The 15589-nt window shown below is 39.0% G+C and overlaps 1 protein-coding gene across 1 annotated transcript in view; it reads left to right on the forward strand.

Moving 5' to 3' along the window:
- The window catches only part of SCML2 (Scm polycomb group protein like 2), a 72372-nt gene that overhangs the window by 42791 nt on the left and 13992 nt on the right, over window positions 1–15589 (forward strand). Inside the window, exons 7-8 of the mRNA XM_074816888.1 lie at window positions 8710–8960; window positions 13717–13852. Coding sequence (XP_074672989.1) covers window positions 8710–8960; window positions 13717–13852 — 387 coding nt within the window. The remainder of the gene's footprint in view (window positions 1–8709; window positions 8961–13716; window positions 13853–15589) is intronic.

Raw genomic sequence — 15589 nt, forward strand, 5'->3', positions numbered from 1 at the left:
CTTGTACAGGAAGAGACAGTGAATAGTCATTCCCTAATTGCCTTCTTCATATCCATCATGATTTTGTAGACCTATATTCTAGCTTCCCTCAGCTATCCTGTTCTGTTTTCTTTTTCATTGTTATGGGATCAGTTTAATTCCTCTTGCTCACCCTTGTTCTTCCATGCTGTTTCCATTTCAGCTATGGCATTTTTGAGCCACTGGAACCAGAAGTGCATAAGGTATTTAAGACTTAATGGCATAATGGTGGTTTTGTTTTGTTTTCTGTTCCTTCTATAATTATTCATGAGTCGGTATTTGGGAATTTTGAACTACTACCGAGCAATGAACTAATATTGTAATAGAAATACTTTTTTTAATACTAAGATTTTATTTTTGTATGCATCAGCTAATAGCCCATCATCGATCTCAGAAGCTGGATTATTTTGAATTGCTTGACATTGAATTTCATCTGTTACTCCCTCTGCTGAGCAACTGCTCAGCTTTACAAGATCTTTTTATACGTCTTTACTGACTCTAATAATTGTTCAGCAGTTGCTACCATATCATGCTTTACTCTTGTCCTAGATATGTATTGAATGGCACAAGCCCAAGCAGAGATCTCATCAAGATTTCTCTAGAGCCCTCTCTTGACTGTGAAACACACCTGTTTATTCCTGGCCACTGTAGGGTATTTTCCAAGAAATTCTTTAGAAGGATCATGAGGATCTTCCCTTGTATCTATTGCCAGCTAAGGATTTTTTTAAGAGACTATGATGTGAGATCTTGTCAAGTGCAAATCCATGGACTACATCAATTGACTTTCCATTGTCTGCTTGCTTATTGACTCCTCCTTTTGTAGAGAAAAATGACTTTTCTCTACAAAAGCTATGATTGCTTCTCCCCCAATACAGCTTATTTATCTTTGGGTTCACTGCCTCTGTTCGGTACGAGTTTTTAGCAGCTTGGCCAGTACAAACATCAAGTGTCCTGTCCATACCTTGCTGGCTAGAGTGTTGGCATCACATTACCACTTTTTTAAGTCTCTGAACTTGAGGTGGTTTCAAGGACAAACTTCTACAACACCATCAGTAGGTTGGATGGTTGGTCATTTCATCTTTTCATTTCCTTAGAACTCTTAAGTGCTGTATGTCCTGTCAACTCTATACTGCTTGTTTTTTCTCTGTTTTCTGACCTCTACTACTGGTACTTCATGTCAGGAAACTCATTTTGTCACTGTGAAGAGGGGTTCTGATATAGGAACTGATGTGATAAACCTTCTTGGAGTGAGTATGAACACAAAAAAACATTCAGCCTTGTTGCTTTAGCATTATCTTCAGTGTTTGCTCATTCTGAAATCTGATCTTCTATTGGGTCCATGTAATTTCTGCTTTTGATATGTTTTAAAAAGGCTTTTTAAGTTGGATATCTGTTGGATGTTTTTCTATTAACTCTTTTTCTAGGCCAAACATATTATGCTTTTCTATTTAGCCACCATAATTTGTAATTTTTATTTTACTCAATTGGCTAAGAGAAAGCTGTTACTATGACTAAGAATATTCTTGTATTGCACTGTAGCTAGCTGTATCTGAGGCTTATAATTGAAGTAGACAGCAGATGACTGGAGATTGTCAGAGCAGTTTCCGTTTTCTGTTTCTATATAAATTCATTTTACTGTTTAGTCATTACACGTAAATGGCAGTTACTTAGGCAACCCACCTTTTTATTTATAATAGAAGTAAAACCTTTTCCATAAAAGAGAGAAAACAAAAGAACAACTGGGGACAAGCCATGTGGGAAATAAGTAGTTTCACCTGCAAAGATTGATTTCGGTATGAAGTAGTATCTATCATTTAGATGTGAACAGCATCTGGAGAGGGATCAGTTTCTGATCCCCACAGTTTTATGAAGCTGGATCTTTGACAGATAAAGGTGATGCAAGAATTCATGAAGGAGGAACTGCTCTCTGTGCCGTACAGGAGAGAATTTGGGTGACCAAAAGAAGATCATGTAGTAATCCAAATAAAAACAGTGATACACTGTAGCTTTTATCCTTCCTTCCTTCCTTCCTTCCTTCTCCTCTGTATCCCCCCCTTCCACATCGTGTGCCCCCTCATTGCTTTTCTCCCAATTCAGTGCATTTATTGTCAGCGAGAGCAATCTTCTTTCATTACACTAATCAGCCTGTGATGTTAAAGGTCTCCTTCAAAAGCTGTCTGCAGCAATATGAGTAGTACAGGCTCAAGCAGAGATTAAAAAGTATCTTATTTGTCTGTTTTATGATTTCTTAGTTTAGTTTTATTTAATTTTCAGATGTGTTCTCACCTTTGTGAAGATTTTTCCGAGCTAGCTACTGGAGATGCACTTCTCTTACTGATAATTAAATGATGTTGAAATAGCTGTGCTGTATTTTCAGCTGAGTTGTACATAAATGTGCTACATCAATATAAACTTAAGTACTACTGTGTGTTTGCAGATGAAACAAAAGAAGTGTTGAAACTTTAGACAGAGCTAGAGTTAGATCTGTGAAAAGACTCTGTGTTGTTTGAAGTAGCCAAAAAAAAATCAGATAAGCATGGTAATTCTTAAGTTTCATTAAAGGAAAAAACAAATGCTGAAATGGTACAATTTCATACTGCTGGAGGTTTCATTTTTCTCTTGGTGCAGCCAGCTTCTTTTCATGAGCAGGTCACAGTAGTTAAATCAGGCACATACAGTAAGCAGATTTATGCTGTCTTCAGAATTGTACATGAAAAACTCCTCAGTGCTTCAGGCTAAAATCTGATTTGCCACATTCTCTCACATGTTAAGCTTTTTTTATTTGGTATTAATATGTCTTGGCATCTTGCAGCAAGGCCTGGATGGTGCTGCTACAGGGCAGTAATCACTTAAGAAAAAATAAAGGTTTTGCCTTTCCTAAAGCTGTGAACTTACTGTAAGTCTGGTTTCCTCACCGTCTTACCATGTTTATTTATAAGGTAGTTGTAATTTTCTTTTAAATTGCAAGTACTTCAACACATGTACTTTTGACTGTTACACAGAAAATATTTTTTTATTTGCTCTTGTTCAGGTCTTGTGGATACTGATGTCCACTGTGGTTGTGCTGCCCAACTAGTGGATGGGATTGAGTAGATTTTTTCCAAATCTGTGTTAGTACATATAAACTATGTTAAGAATATCAGTGCTGTCATTCAGATATTGAGACAAAACAGATTGTGGCATTGCACTAACCATGCTCTGTATTTTTTTTTTCTTCCCCTGAAACTTGTTGCATTTTATTGTTTCATTTTGGCCCCACCTTTCATCCTGTTGATGCTGTGTGAGGAAAAATAATGGCAAAACCTGGGCAGAATCAATAATGATGGGGTGAAGAATCAGGATGTTAAAACTCTCACCTGATGTGTAAGAGCTAGGCTTTGTCAGGCTTATTGACAGATTCAACAGCAGCACACCTAAACTGTCTTCAGGTAACTCAAGTTTGTGTTGCTTTGATAAATTATGAGGTATTTACTTGCTCCATTTTTTATTTTTTAAATTTTTTTGCTAGTGTGGTTGCAATGGCAATGCTTTGTTGAAGGGTGAGACTAGAAGCTGGCTTTTCACAGTTCTTGGTTTCTGGAAAGATCTTTCCAGGAGTCTTCCTTTTGTTTTGCTTGTACCCCCCACTCCTGCATGCCACCTGCCCCAGCTGGGCTATTAAAAGTTGGTTTTTTTGGAAGTGATGTGTGTTAGTTTGGTTAGCAGTGGGTTTTGATAGATCTTAGTATTTTCACAGGTCTTTTCTGTAGGTGCTGGCTTGCCTAGCTCTTGATAATGTGTGAGAGTGGAGATAGGGATGAGGGACCCAAGGTGCTACAATGCTGGCTGGGGAAGTCACTAGGAAAGAAATGTTTTCCTTTCCTCCGGTTTTGCTTGGAGCTCTCCATTTCACCTTTCAGGGCTGTGAAAAGAGGGCTAGGATTTTTCACAGAAGATAGCAAAAGACTTATTTTTCTTTCTTTTTTTTTTTTTTTTTTAATTTTCTTTGCTTGTGTTATATGGGTAGCAGAAACTAAAATCTAGAAAGAAGAAAATTGCAAGCCATAATGTCCATGTCTTGCCAAGGTGGATGTTGAAGTTTCCAAGTGCAGTGTCGCTTTTTAGATAGCAAAATGATGACTTCTAACTGATTTTGTATCATAGCAACATATCAATTAGTATCTCACAGCTACCTCTTAACCAGAAGTAATCCAAACACAGATAGAAAGAGGTGGCATGTATTACAGATACTTATGCTTTTGTATGGTGCTCTTGTTCAATTGAGACATAAGGACATAAATTTTTATAATCCTTGGCAGTAAGCTGTTTTGAAAAATTGCTAATTTTTTCCACCTCCTTTGCCAGTTGTCAAAACTATCATGATAATAACTTACTGTATTAAAGAAGGTTAATTTTACAGTTAAAATCCCAGGCTAGAACTCAGGAGGTATGTTTCCATTACTTTGCTGTGGAATGCTCACATGGATTTAGGGTAAGTTGCTAAATCTCTCCGCCTTGTATTTTTTGTCTGTAGATGAGAGAAGGGCCAGGTTTTTATATTCTCAGAAGAGCATTTGGCTTGTGTCTCAGAGGGGGCATAGGAACAATACTGCAGTACAAATACGAGTTGTTTCTGTCTTGAAAGAAATGCTAGTTTAAACACCAAATTACTGTTTTTACTGTCCTAATTGGCACCTCCACCTAAGACAGCAATGCTGTGTTCACAGAATATACAGCAGAATGGGCTCCTACCTTGCTTTGTGTAATTTCACTGCAGCTTTTTAAAGTCTTATCTTGTGACACTAGCTGAATAGCAGATTGCTAATGTTTAAATATTACAAATCTGAATCTTTTTTTCTCTTGCTTGCCATAAAAACATAGAGTGAAACCATCACTCTGGATTATTTGAGGGAATTTTACTAATTAGAATTGCATGAGAATTCAGGCTTCTGAGTTGTCATCTGTCCCATCCCCTTCCCAAGTGCCGAAAATTTCAGTAGCTTCAGATTTCACAGTTGTCTTAAATATCTGACTTATTCTGGCAAGATAACATTCTGGGGTCAAATTTTGCAGTCCTGCATGTGGCTGGGCAGTTTTTCTGCTTTTACAAGCAGAATTTGTCCCTCATCTGAAGTCTAATCTTTCATGTCCTTCTCATGCAAATGAGCTCAGTTGACTCCAGTGGATCTGCTTGTGCGAATGAGGACTGAGTTGTGGCAATGCATCTTTAGGCTGTAAGTTCCAAGATACTGAATGTGGGGTTTCTCTTACATACGTTGGATACAAAGTTTATAGGTGTTGGGATTCTCACAGAATGGTTTGGGGAAAAAGCGGAGAATGTTTTGAATGAGCAGTAATTGAAAGTATGAAAGCTGTTTGTGTGTTGCATTAAGGTAGTCACCGATAGCCCTCACTAACGTGACAGTATAACTAGAGCTCTGTGAACTTTGAAAATGCTGTTCAGTTGCTAACATTACTATGGCAAAGTATGCTTATGTAGTTATTGAGGTACAGTTTTTGGGTGTAAATAAGAGACTTGGGAAAGAATGCCATGCAATGCATCCCACTCCTGAAACCGGAGCAGTGGATATTTGTGTAGAAGAGCAACTCGACACAAATGCTTGATTTTGTTTGTGCAAATGAGAAGGCCTTTGTGATGCAAAGCAGCATCCTGAAAAGGCAAATGTGCTTTTTTGGTTGTAAATATCCCAGCTAAATACTGCAGTAATTGCAAGCAGAGCTTGGCATTTTTCCCCTCTATTCTCTTCATCGTTATATTTTAACAAGTTCTCATGAGACTATTAAAACATCTTAGGTTTTGGAACATGTGGCCTAGTGGGGGTAACTCTGTCTACAGATGCAGTGGGTTGGCAGCTCGATTTTGCATGTCTTTTCATTTCCCTCCAGATCCTGTGACCCAGCGTAACCTTTGGTCTCCCTCTGAAGGCCGGGGTGAAGGAAGTATGAGCAGGTGACTGATGATCACTGTCAATACAGCCTGCAGACAATATGGGAATTGCTTTAGCAGTCTCCCACTCCCTTGCGTTCCCCCCATCCTCTCTTAAATCAACAAATGCAAATAGCAGCCTCCTCATTTGCTGCTATCTCTGGGAGGCTGCCCAGGCAGCATGGGCTTTTGTTGCAGTCCTGCCTATTGAAAACAGCAGCTTCAGCCCTAGGCAGAAGGAAAATACCAAATGGGACCTGACCCCCCCCCTTAATGGTTAATGCTGCTAATATTTGGTCCTCTGGCGTATACAGGTAGGAAGATGCTGAGATAACGGTACTTGATGTGTGTGGTTCAAGAGGGCAGCCTAAAGTGGTTGGAGCTGTTTGCATTGTTACTCTTTGTCGGGTATATGTCCTTCTGGAAGGGAGCAGGGATTGCCCAGTGTCCCTAAACTCATACCTGTGCTCCCAGAACCTGTTGACATTGCAATTAGCTGTGTATTTAACCCTAGCTGTGTCTTTACTGTGCAAGAATAGAAATGCATTTGCTAGATTTCAGCAGAGTCAGAGGCACAAAGAATTTCTGAAACAACATTTCTTTATGAGGTTATGATTGTTTTCTTAAACACGTAATTGTATGGCACAAATAAATAAAAATAGCTGCATTTTACATTAGTGTAAGCATAATACAGAACACAACATGTAGTACTGTATTGTACTGCATACAGTTGATACTGTTTTGCTTTCCAGACATACAACTTGACACAAGTTGTCATTCAGCAATTCGGAGACGTAAAAGTAATGCTATGCCAGCATTTGTTAAAATTCTGTTCATCTTATTTTAAGCCATCATTGCACATGAAAATAATTTTTGGCATGCGTAAATAAAAGGAAAGTGATCACTTTGCACATCCAGAAGGTGGTCCATCTCAGATACCTAGGGATATCATGTCTGTGTTTGATGTATTAGGATTGCAACCAGCCATAATGAAGAGATTTCTTCTGAACTGCCATTTAGATTAGTAACCAAATCAAATAGCAATGTATGTAAATGCACCTTCAGCTTTAAAAATGTGTCAGTGGTACTTGTATTTTATAGGAAGTCTGTTTGCAGTGTGTATTTCATCTTTCCGTGACATTTTCTATTGCAAATACGTAATAACAGTTAACTCCTGAATAAAAAATCATAACAGTTTTAAAGCTAGGTGCTGGACTGTTAAGGTGAATGTCACTCACAGAGCTAGACATTAAAACTGTTACTCAATCTTGAAGTATGTTCTTTTCTCAAGATTTCATTTCAAATGTATCTTTGAGTTTTATTTCATGTTTTATTTGCTTAGCAGAAAGCCTCAACATACTAATATTTTAGGAGAAGAAATATTCCAAATTTACAAAAATCCAGGAAATTAACTATTAGCAGCCCCCTGTGCTGCACTTTCAGTCAGCAGTAGTGCTTTGGGTCAGGCACTAATGATTGACACAGTCAAAGCCTGCTTGAACCCTACCTTGCAATACTTCTAAGTTGTGTCACATTAAGTTCATAGTATTTAAGGTTAAGGTGAGTCAGAGGAGTTTCAACTTCGGTGAATGCAAAAGGCAGTGGTAGGGGCAGTGTGATACTAGAAAGCCATCTAATTTTAGTGTAAAGGCTTCAAATTATTTCAATGTTGTGTGTTCCTTTCCCATACCTTTCACAACAAGGGTGGTTTGATGTCACAAAATCTCCCGTTTTCATCTTCTACTTACCTCTTCTGCAACTTATACATCTGTCTGCTTACCAGGAATCAGACCAACAAAATAGAAATTTGTTGGACTTCTGGACTTAGTAATTGCTTTTCGTTGGCCACAGATGCTGCTGTAGAATGGTGCAATACGGATATGTCCTTATCCGTAGGTTCTGTTGGGCATCCTTCTGGGGTTTTAATTTGTCCATTGAGAAAGGCATTGTTAAAATAAAACCATCATTATTACTTCAGATATGAGTTGGGTGGAAGAGATTGCTAACTAGGAAGTTCTGTTCAATGAAATCTGATTACATATTGCAGCTTCACACCAGATTATAATACAGTCACATCATATACATATAGGATCAATTTCGGTTTGGGATGGGAGATTCGACAAAGAACCACTTCAGTGTAAAGAATGAAGTCCTTCTTCCAAATAAAATTTTAAGTCTGGATGGCTCCAAGTAGAACAATCTGGGTATAGTTATATGAACTTAACTTTCTAAACTGTCATCTCAGACAAATGCTCATTAATGATACTTTGCCTATCATCAGTTTCTCCTGTTCAGTGGAATGATTTTCTTTGCTGCTCAGAACTGGTTTGTAGCTCCCTAGTTGGCATGTCTTGTAATTGTGGAAACTGCTCTTAGAGGAGAACAGATGTATTATGGGCTGTACAATTTGTCAAGTATTTTGAAGGCCTTCTTGACGAATGGCACTTTATAAATATCATAATTAAATTATGGGAAGCATTTATAAGGTGAGTGGATTAATTATTTTTTTTAATTTTTATTTGAATGTTTTTCTCTTAGGAAAGTCCCTCTAAAAGAATGAGTATAAAGAGTTCTCTCTTTGGCTTTAATGAAGTTATATAGTTTCATGCCAACCACTTAAGTTCAAAATATCCAAGTATATTTATTTTACAATGTAAATTGTGCACTACACTTTTATTTTTTTAAACCTTCGTTAGAAAAGTTGCTTTCCATCGTTCATTTTGAGGTTTTTTTCCCCCTTCCCTTTTGTTTTTGTTTTTCCTCAGTTTCCATTACAAAGAGCAGTGCAAAAATCCAATCTTCCCCTTCCAAAGTGACCCGGCGTTCAATGCAGTCTCCACAGAAATCTGCTCCAGTACCAGCGCAACGGGGCAGGAAACCAGGTCGGGGCAAACCCCCTGGACAGTCTACAGTTCCCAAGAAGGGCAGGTCTCCTAAAAATATTCCCCTGACAAAAAGCACCTCTCATACTGAAAATCTTAAAACAAGGAAAAAAAGTTTAAAACCTGGAAAAAAGGTTAGTTCTTATCTACTACTTTACTTTATATTGCAAAATTTTGTAGTGAGATTTTTTTATTATTTAATTTTCTGTCTTCTCTTCAGCCTTCAGGGCTTTACTGTTTTCAGCAACTGATTACAAGAAATAGTCTAGAATAGCTATTCTGGAATATTTCAGTATAAACTTCTGTGGATTATTTTATTCCAGAACAAGATTACTAATTTATTTATGGGTGAGTTGTTGGTGTTGAAAAATACTATTCTGGAATGGCTATTTTCAGTAAAATTACAAGAGCCAGGGAAGCCTTTAGGCTTTTTAGTCTGGGTTATTTTGTTACTGAACCATATATATATAGTTTGCATAATGTTTTTTCATTTATTTTTTTGTTTTGTGTTTAGAAACAAAGGATTAGGAACAGTGAGGGCTTTGTTGCAGAATTTAGGCATCTTAAGCATACAGCTGGATTTGCCAAATGAATCTGTTGGATACCCCCTAATCCTGGAGATACTAGCATGAAGCAGGAAGCTTCTTTCCCGGCAATACATTTCTCCAGGCGTGGACCTAATTCTGCCCTGGTGTGAAAGATGTGATGCCTTTCTGCCTTTCTCCCTGCCAAGCTGAGTCAGACCTGGAGCGCTGGCAGCTGCCTCCAGCTTCAGCTCCTCTGGAGTTGTTTGATCAGGTACAAATAGGCACTGCTGTAACCATTCCCTTCCCACTCCCACGTGACACCAACACTGGTGGGTAAACAGTACCAGAGCGAGCTAGTTCAGGGAGCTAAATGGGTAGACAGCTAACCCGCATCCATCCCCCTTTCCTCCTTCTTTGTCTGCTCCACCCCCAAAAAGCACTAATGCTACAGCTGCTGCAGGGAAGGATAGGATCACAGCAGGGCAGATTCATGGCAATTTGAATTGCCATGACAGTACAATCTATTTTCTGAGGCTTGCTCACCCACTGCAGGCTGTCAAAGAGGAGTAGCAATCCTGCAATGCCTTTCCCCAACTTGTGTCTGTCCCTGTGCTCCTCCCTCCTTTGCATTAGCACCAGTGGGGAGTGGGGGGCATTGTGTTTTCTGGGTTTTTTGTTGGGTGTGGTTTTTTTTTTTTTTTCTCTTCTCTCTGCCCACTGAAATATTTCAAAAAGTTGAAGTTTTGGGGTTTTTCTCCTCCAGTCTGGATCACTGTGGGCTATGGATCTATTGCTAGTGATGTGTGTGGGAAGGAGTGGAGTAATGGCACGGGGGGCGGGGGACTTCCCCCTTCAGTGATAGTGCTGATCAGTGTAAAGTGCTAGTGAAATAACATAATTAGAGCATACCCAGAAGACTCTAACACAAAACTGGAAGCAGGCACTTTGTTGAAATGATGACCACAAGGTAAGAAATGATTCTGGGGACCAGAAATTGAAAGCTGAGCACTGTCTCCTCTGCTGCCTGCTCCTTCCAGTCAGGCATCCAAACTGGTAGGCTACTGATGCAAGTGGTCTCCAGCTTTATCTCTTGCTTGGTATATAAAAGTGCACAGAGACACAGATTAAAGAGGACAAAGGTGCTCCCATACAGAGTCAGCTGGTGAATGGGGTGTTCTCCATAAGTCTGGGGGGCTTTAAAGGAGAGCATTCAGCACAGAACTTCTATCTCTTAGGACATATTCGGGTATGACAAGATGCGCACTTTCATCTAAGAGTTTGTGTGTATCATGAAAAAGAAATTGAGAGGCTTTATGTGTCCTTTGAAAGAATAGTTGGAGGCATCTCACCCTTAGAGGAGGCTTCTGGGCTCTAAAAAACGGGTGTCTGAAAGTGTCTGCTTGGAGTACTGCATTTGGCACCTGGTCTGTGTGAGGTACTTGGGGGAATTTGCTTGCAGAATGAGGGTTACTGCTGATACTCCCTATCTTGAGGCAGTGAATCCAAGGTACCTCTACACACTCCTGATTTCCTCTGTGGGACCAGGCAACTAAGAGTTAGGTTTTGCAGAATCTTGTTTTTTTATCTAACTTGGGAGTTTTACTACACTAACTTTTGCCTTAAAAACTTTAAAAATTAGCTCCTTTTGAGAATCCATGAAAGGTTGTTATTGCTTTGGTACATGGTTAAATTGCCGACATGTTATACATATGTGCAAGCTCTTCTTTGGACTGTTACACCTGTTAGCATAAGGGGGAAAAGAAGAAATGGTCTTGTGGGAGTTCTGCACAGGCAGGGTGTATGTTACATGGAGTGCCATACAGCCTGTATACCTTACAATACATACACAAATATAATGCAAGTGGAATGTGCCTGGAGATTTGAAGGTACTTTTTTAAGACTGATCCAAAAAACCCTCCAGATTTCAGGCTAAGTAATTGTGCTTCAAGCATGAGCTGGCTATGTGGTAGTTCAAAACCTGTGTATTTAGGGAGATTGGCCTATGCCTGGTACTCTGTACAGCAGTTTGACTTTCTTTGCCCTTTTAAGTTTGTTATGCTGCAATGTTTATCATTGTGCAGGTATTAACTTTTATTACACAGCTAGGCATGATGAGCTGTTACGTCATTTTTCTTCTTTATTTAAAAGTTTTCTAAGCTTCTCTGTAAGTATGAGGTGCATGTTGGGTTTTGTTTTCTGTTTGTCTCTCCCAGTTTGCACTGTATGTTTTTACTCTGTCACAATGAAGAAGAAATCTCTTTACATCTCTTTCACTATTTTTAAAAGTACACTTTGCATAACAATGCAAAGATATCCTTCCAGAATTTCTTGAGGAAGTGCTTTGCTCTGAGTGTGGATCACAGCCCTGAATTTGACCCCACAAGAAGAGAGTTTTTAAGCATCAGGGTAAAGCCTGTGAAGTTGGCCATGTAGTGCCAGACTGTGAGCAGTGCTCTCTGCAGGCAAATGGAGCTGGCGTGCCCTCCCAGCTGGCAGGGGCCAGCCATCAACACCCTGACCAAGCAAACATGCTGAGTCCTGCTGGGAATGTGGCCTGCCTCGTGAATCAACATGGCTTTGGGATTGCAGTTCGCTGCTCATCAGTTTGGGCTTGCAAAATTACAACCTCAGCTGAGCAAGCACGGCATGCTGTATTTCTAAAACACATGCTCTTTCCTCCTGAAGGAGAAGGTAGGAAAAGGCTGGCTAGCCTCACCACACTTACATGTTGGTATGGAGGGCAGATAGTTCCTCAGTGCTACAGTTTAGTGTTTGTATTTGTTTTCATGCCTGTGTTTCTCCCATTTCCTCCTCTTTCCCCTCAACTCAAGCATCTGTATTTTGCAGCGTGGTGACAGACAGCTGCCCCCCTAAAGAGTCCCTGCTCCAGAGGCACTTTCAGGAATGTCAGACTTCAGATCAAAAGCTCAGATGTTCCAAGTGCGTTTTTGTTCTCTGTGTTAAGGATGGGGAGACACCTTTCTGTCACCCTGTGACATAGGCAATTCCTGACAATCAATCCATCACTACTTGATTCAGTGTCTGACCTGGGCCACCTTGTTTCATTCACAATGCAATGCCAAGACTTGGAAGTCTATTTCTTATGTTCATGGCGATTCCACCAAGTACCATATTGTCAGGTAGTTTCTCCAGCCAAACCTATCTTCTCTGAGCTGTAAGTGGCACCGAAATTTTGTTTAAAGTGCCCCAGATTTCAGAAGAAAGTAAATTTATAGGTGGTGTGAAGAAGTTAAGCACTGCTGCTATTAGGAAGGTGTATATTTTGATTGCTTTCTACATAATTTTTAATATATTATTTGGAAAATATGCTGCTTCTAAAAGTGTAAAGGATGAATACTGCTAAATGGAAGAGGGCTTAGCCTCCCTTAGCAACTGAATTTTCACTTCACTGTAGATCAATTTTCGCACTAAATCCTTACCACATGAGTAGCCAAGTCTCTGCTGCCTTCAGCAGTGTCAAGACCGTGGGTAATCTCTTACATTCCTAATTTTTTTGGTAGGTAAGAGAATGAGAACATAATATGTTCTCATGCAAGAATAAATGGGGAAGGGAGAGGTGATGAGCTTTTCTCCCATTCATTATTTCTTTGATTTCCATATATTTTCATAGAATGTCAAAGCACATTAAAAAAGCCTTCCTTGTGCATGTCTTTTTTCTAAACGCCAGTCCAACAAAATTCTCTTTTCCTCAGGTGGAAGATAATGCACACTGACCAATTTCTAAATCTTTGTGCTGCAAACTCTGGTTGTCTGTCATATGATAAGCTGCAAATAAGTTTGGTTTGGGAAACGAAAAGGTTTTGGCAACCCACATGGCTGGATTGTAACTACTGGTTTATTTGATATCTTGTGTAAAGCACCAGTTCCTGAAAGTGATTACTTGAGTATTTCAGCCCCTTTGAAACAAGCTGAGGGAGAACCTAGGTGCACTGTAAAGTTGACACCTAAGTGTGACTCAGGCTTTATATGGGAATATATACAGAGCCCAACTAACTGATTTTGAGTTGTGATAAACCCAGATGATGGGAAGGGCATGTATTGGGAAACAATCCAAAACACCTTTTGTGTGCTTCCTAAGATTTAGAAGGGTCATGAATTAGTATATAAAGCTCATTCTCTTCCCACTTTTTAGATAGAGGTGGGTTCCTTTTTGAGTAATTTGTCTTCCACTGCCTTACTTAAGTAGCTGTAAATGCAAACTGTCAGTTTTCTGGTCTTCCTTTCCTGGACTTTATCTTCTCTGCTGCGTGTAGTACTTTTGTAATAAGGTAACTAATAGCAGAAAGGTTTTGTAGACTCCTTAAAAAACATTAAATATTTTGAAATTTTTTTCTCTAAACAGAAAAAAATCTTGCCAGAGCAACTGACTTCTGCATCTCCTTCTCCTCATTCTTCTTCTGAGGGGGACAGTGGCACTACGCAGATACTTAAAGATGGAGTTAATTCGTCGGGTGCAACTGCATCAGTTATATCCACAGGTAAAAACCAAAGAAATAAATTAATGACATTTTTATTGTGAAATGGCTTCCATTTCAAGCAAACTACTAGTGTAATTTTATGGAAAATGTGCTGCAAACTTACTACTGTAAATCATTATCCAACTACCTTACTCTTTGAAGATACTCGTAGGTGCCAGTGTTCTTTGCAGAACTAGTGTTTTGATGCCTGCGTTATAGCAAGAAGTGCTGGAGCACAGGGGCTTTTGATAGATCTGCTAGACCTAGCAGTTTGTTCCTGTCTGAAGAAGGAAACTGTATACTACTTTCATGTCTGTCCCACTCCTTAATGTATGAAATGGGAATAGATGTAGCTAAAAACCCATACGATATTCTGATGTCATGCAGGCTGTACTGTAACATAACAAAATGGAGATTTTATATCTGTATAGCCTTACATTAAAAGAAACAACTCAGACTGTTTAAACCAAGTAAAGGCAATCAGAAGAATTACTTCCCTTCTTCCTCTTATGTTTGTTTTTGAAATATAGTGAAATGTATCTTGAAAAGGGTTGGAAGAAGAGAAATAAGCTAGTTAATGAACTAACTCATTGTGGAACTTGTAACCCTGTAGTGAAACAATTTGTATTGTTGTCAACTGAAATGTCATAACTTTCTAAAAGCTCCATAAATTATGATAATATTGTTTGGGGTGCTTTATTACTGTTTTTACAATAGAAGGTGTCAGCCTCTTCTCACTCCCACCTTCAGTCATGGATGAGGGGAAAATATGTATGTTTTTCCTAGGAAAATAAATCTTTCAGGAGGCAGTTGTTGTTGAGCTGAGACAGAAGATGACATGAAAACTATTTTTGCTGATTTGTATCTTTGATTATTTGTACAAATAGGTTCCCTCCAATCAGACATCAGAGAGTGAGCAGATATGCATGAAGACAGAAATATTTCACTTTTAAAAATCCAGGTTTTTAACTAAGACCAAATAATACTACAGTTCAGAAAATATGTCAGTCTTCTGTATAACAGAATACTTAGATTGCTTCATCACCACAAATCCCATGTTTTTCTGCCTTGCTGTTCCTTTTGAAAGACAGTTTTGCATAGTGTCTATAAGAAATCATTTCAGAGGACCTATCTGATTGTTTTGTGCTAAGCTTTAAACTGCCTTACGGTGTTTCTAGAGAAGTATGTTTATTTTATTTAGCAAAGAAGGCCAAGTTGCAGTGTGGAAACCATACATGAGTGTTTCGGGGCTTCTGAAGGTACAGACTTCAGTAACCATTATACGTGCACACATTAATGTTGTATGGGTGCTTCAGAATGAGCATCAGTGGTAGGTATATACCATAGGGTTGTCTTTGTAGCAGCTTCTCAGATAGGATAAAATTTAGGGCAGTAACTTGGTAAGGCCAGCTTTTTAGAATTGCATTTTGGTAGTTTAGAGTACCTGCCAGTAATTCTTACCTTATTTGAACTAGTGTATGAACAGACATTAGTCCAAATAAAAGATAAGCACAGATTATGACAGCTTTGTTATGTTAGTGTGGTAGAGAAGGACTTTAGAGACCAAAAAAAAAGTGGGTTTAGGACTCATGCAGAAAGGAGAACCTTGATAGAAGACAGAGCACTTTTTGCATGCTCTGAAAGCGTGTATGCTTGTTCAGCTTCTTGAGTTGACCAGTACATCTTTTCCTCAAGATTAAAACTAAAAATACGGTTTGCAGTTCTAACTTGGAAACATGTCTTAGTTCCTTGGCAATA

Source organism: Strix aluco, chromosome 2 (assembly GCF_031877795.1).
Source record: "Strix aluco isolate bStrAlu1 chromosome 2, bStrAlu1.hap1, whole genome shotgun sequence".
NCBI lineage: Eukaryota > Metazoa > Chordata > Aves > Strigiformes > Strigidae > Strix > Strix aluco.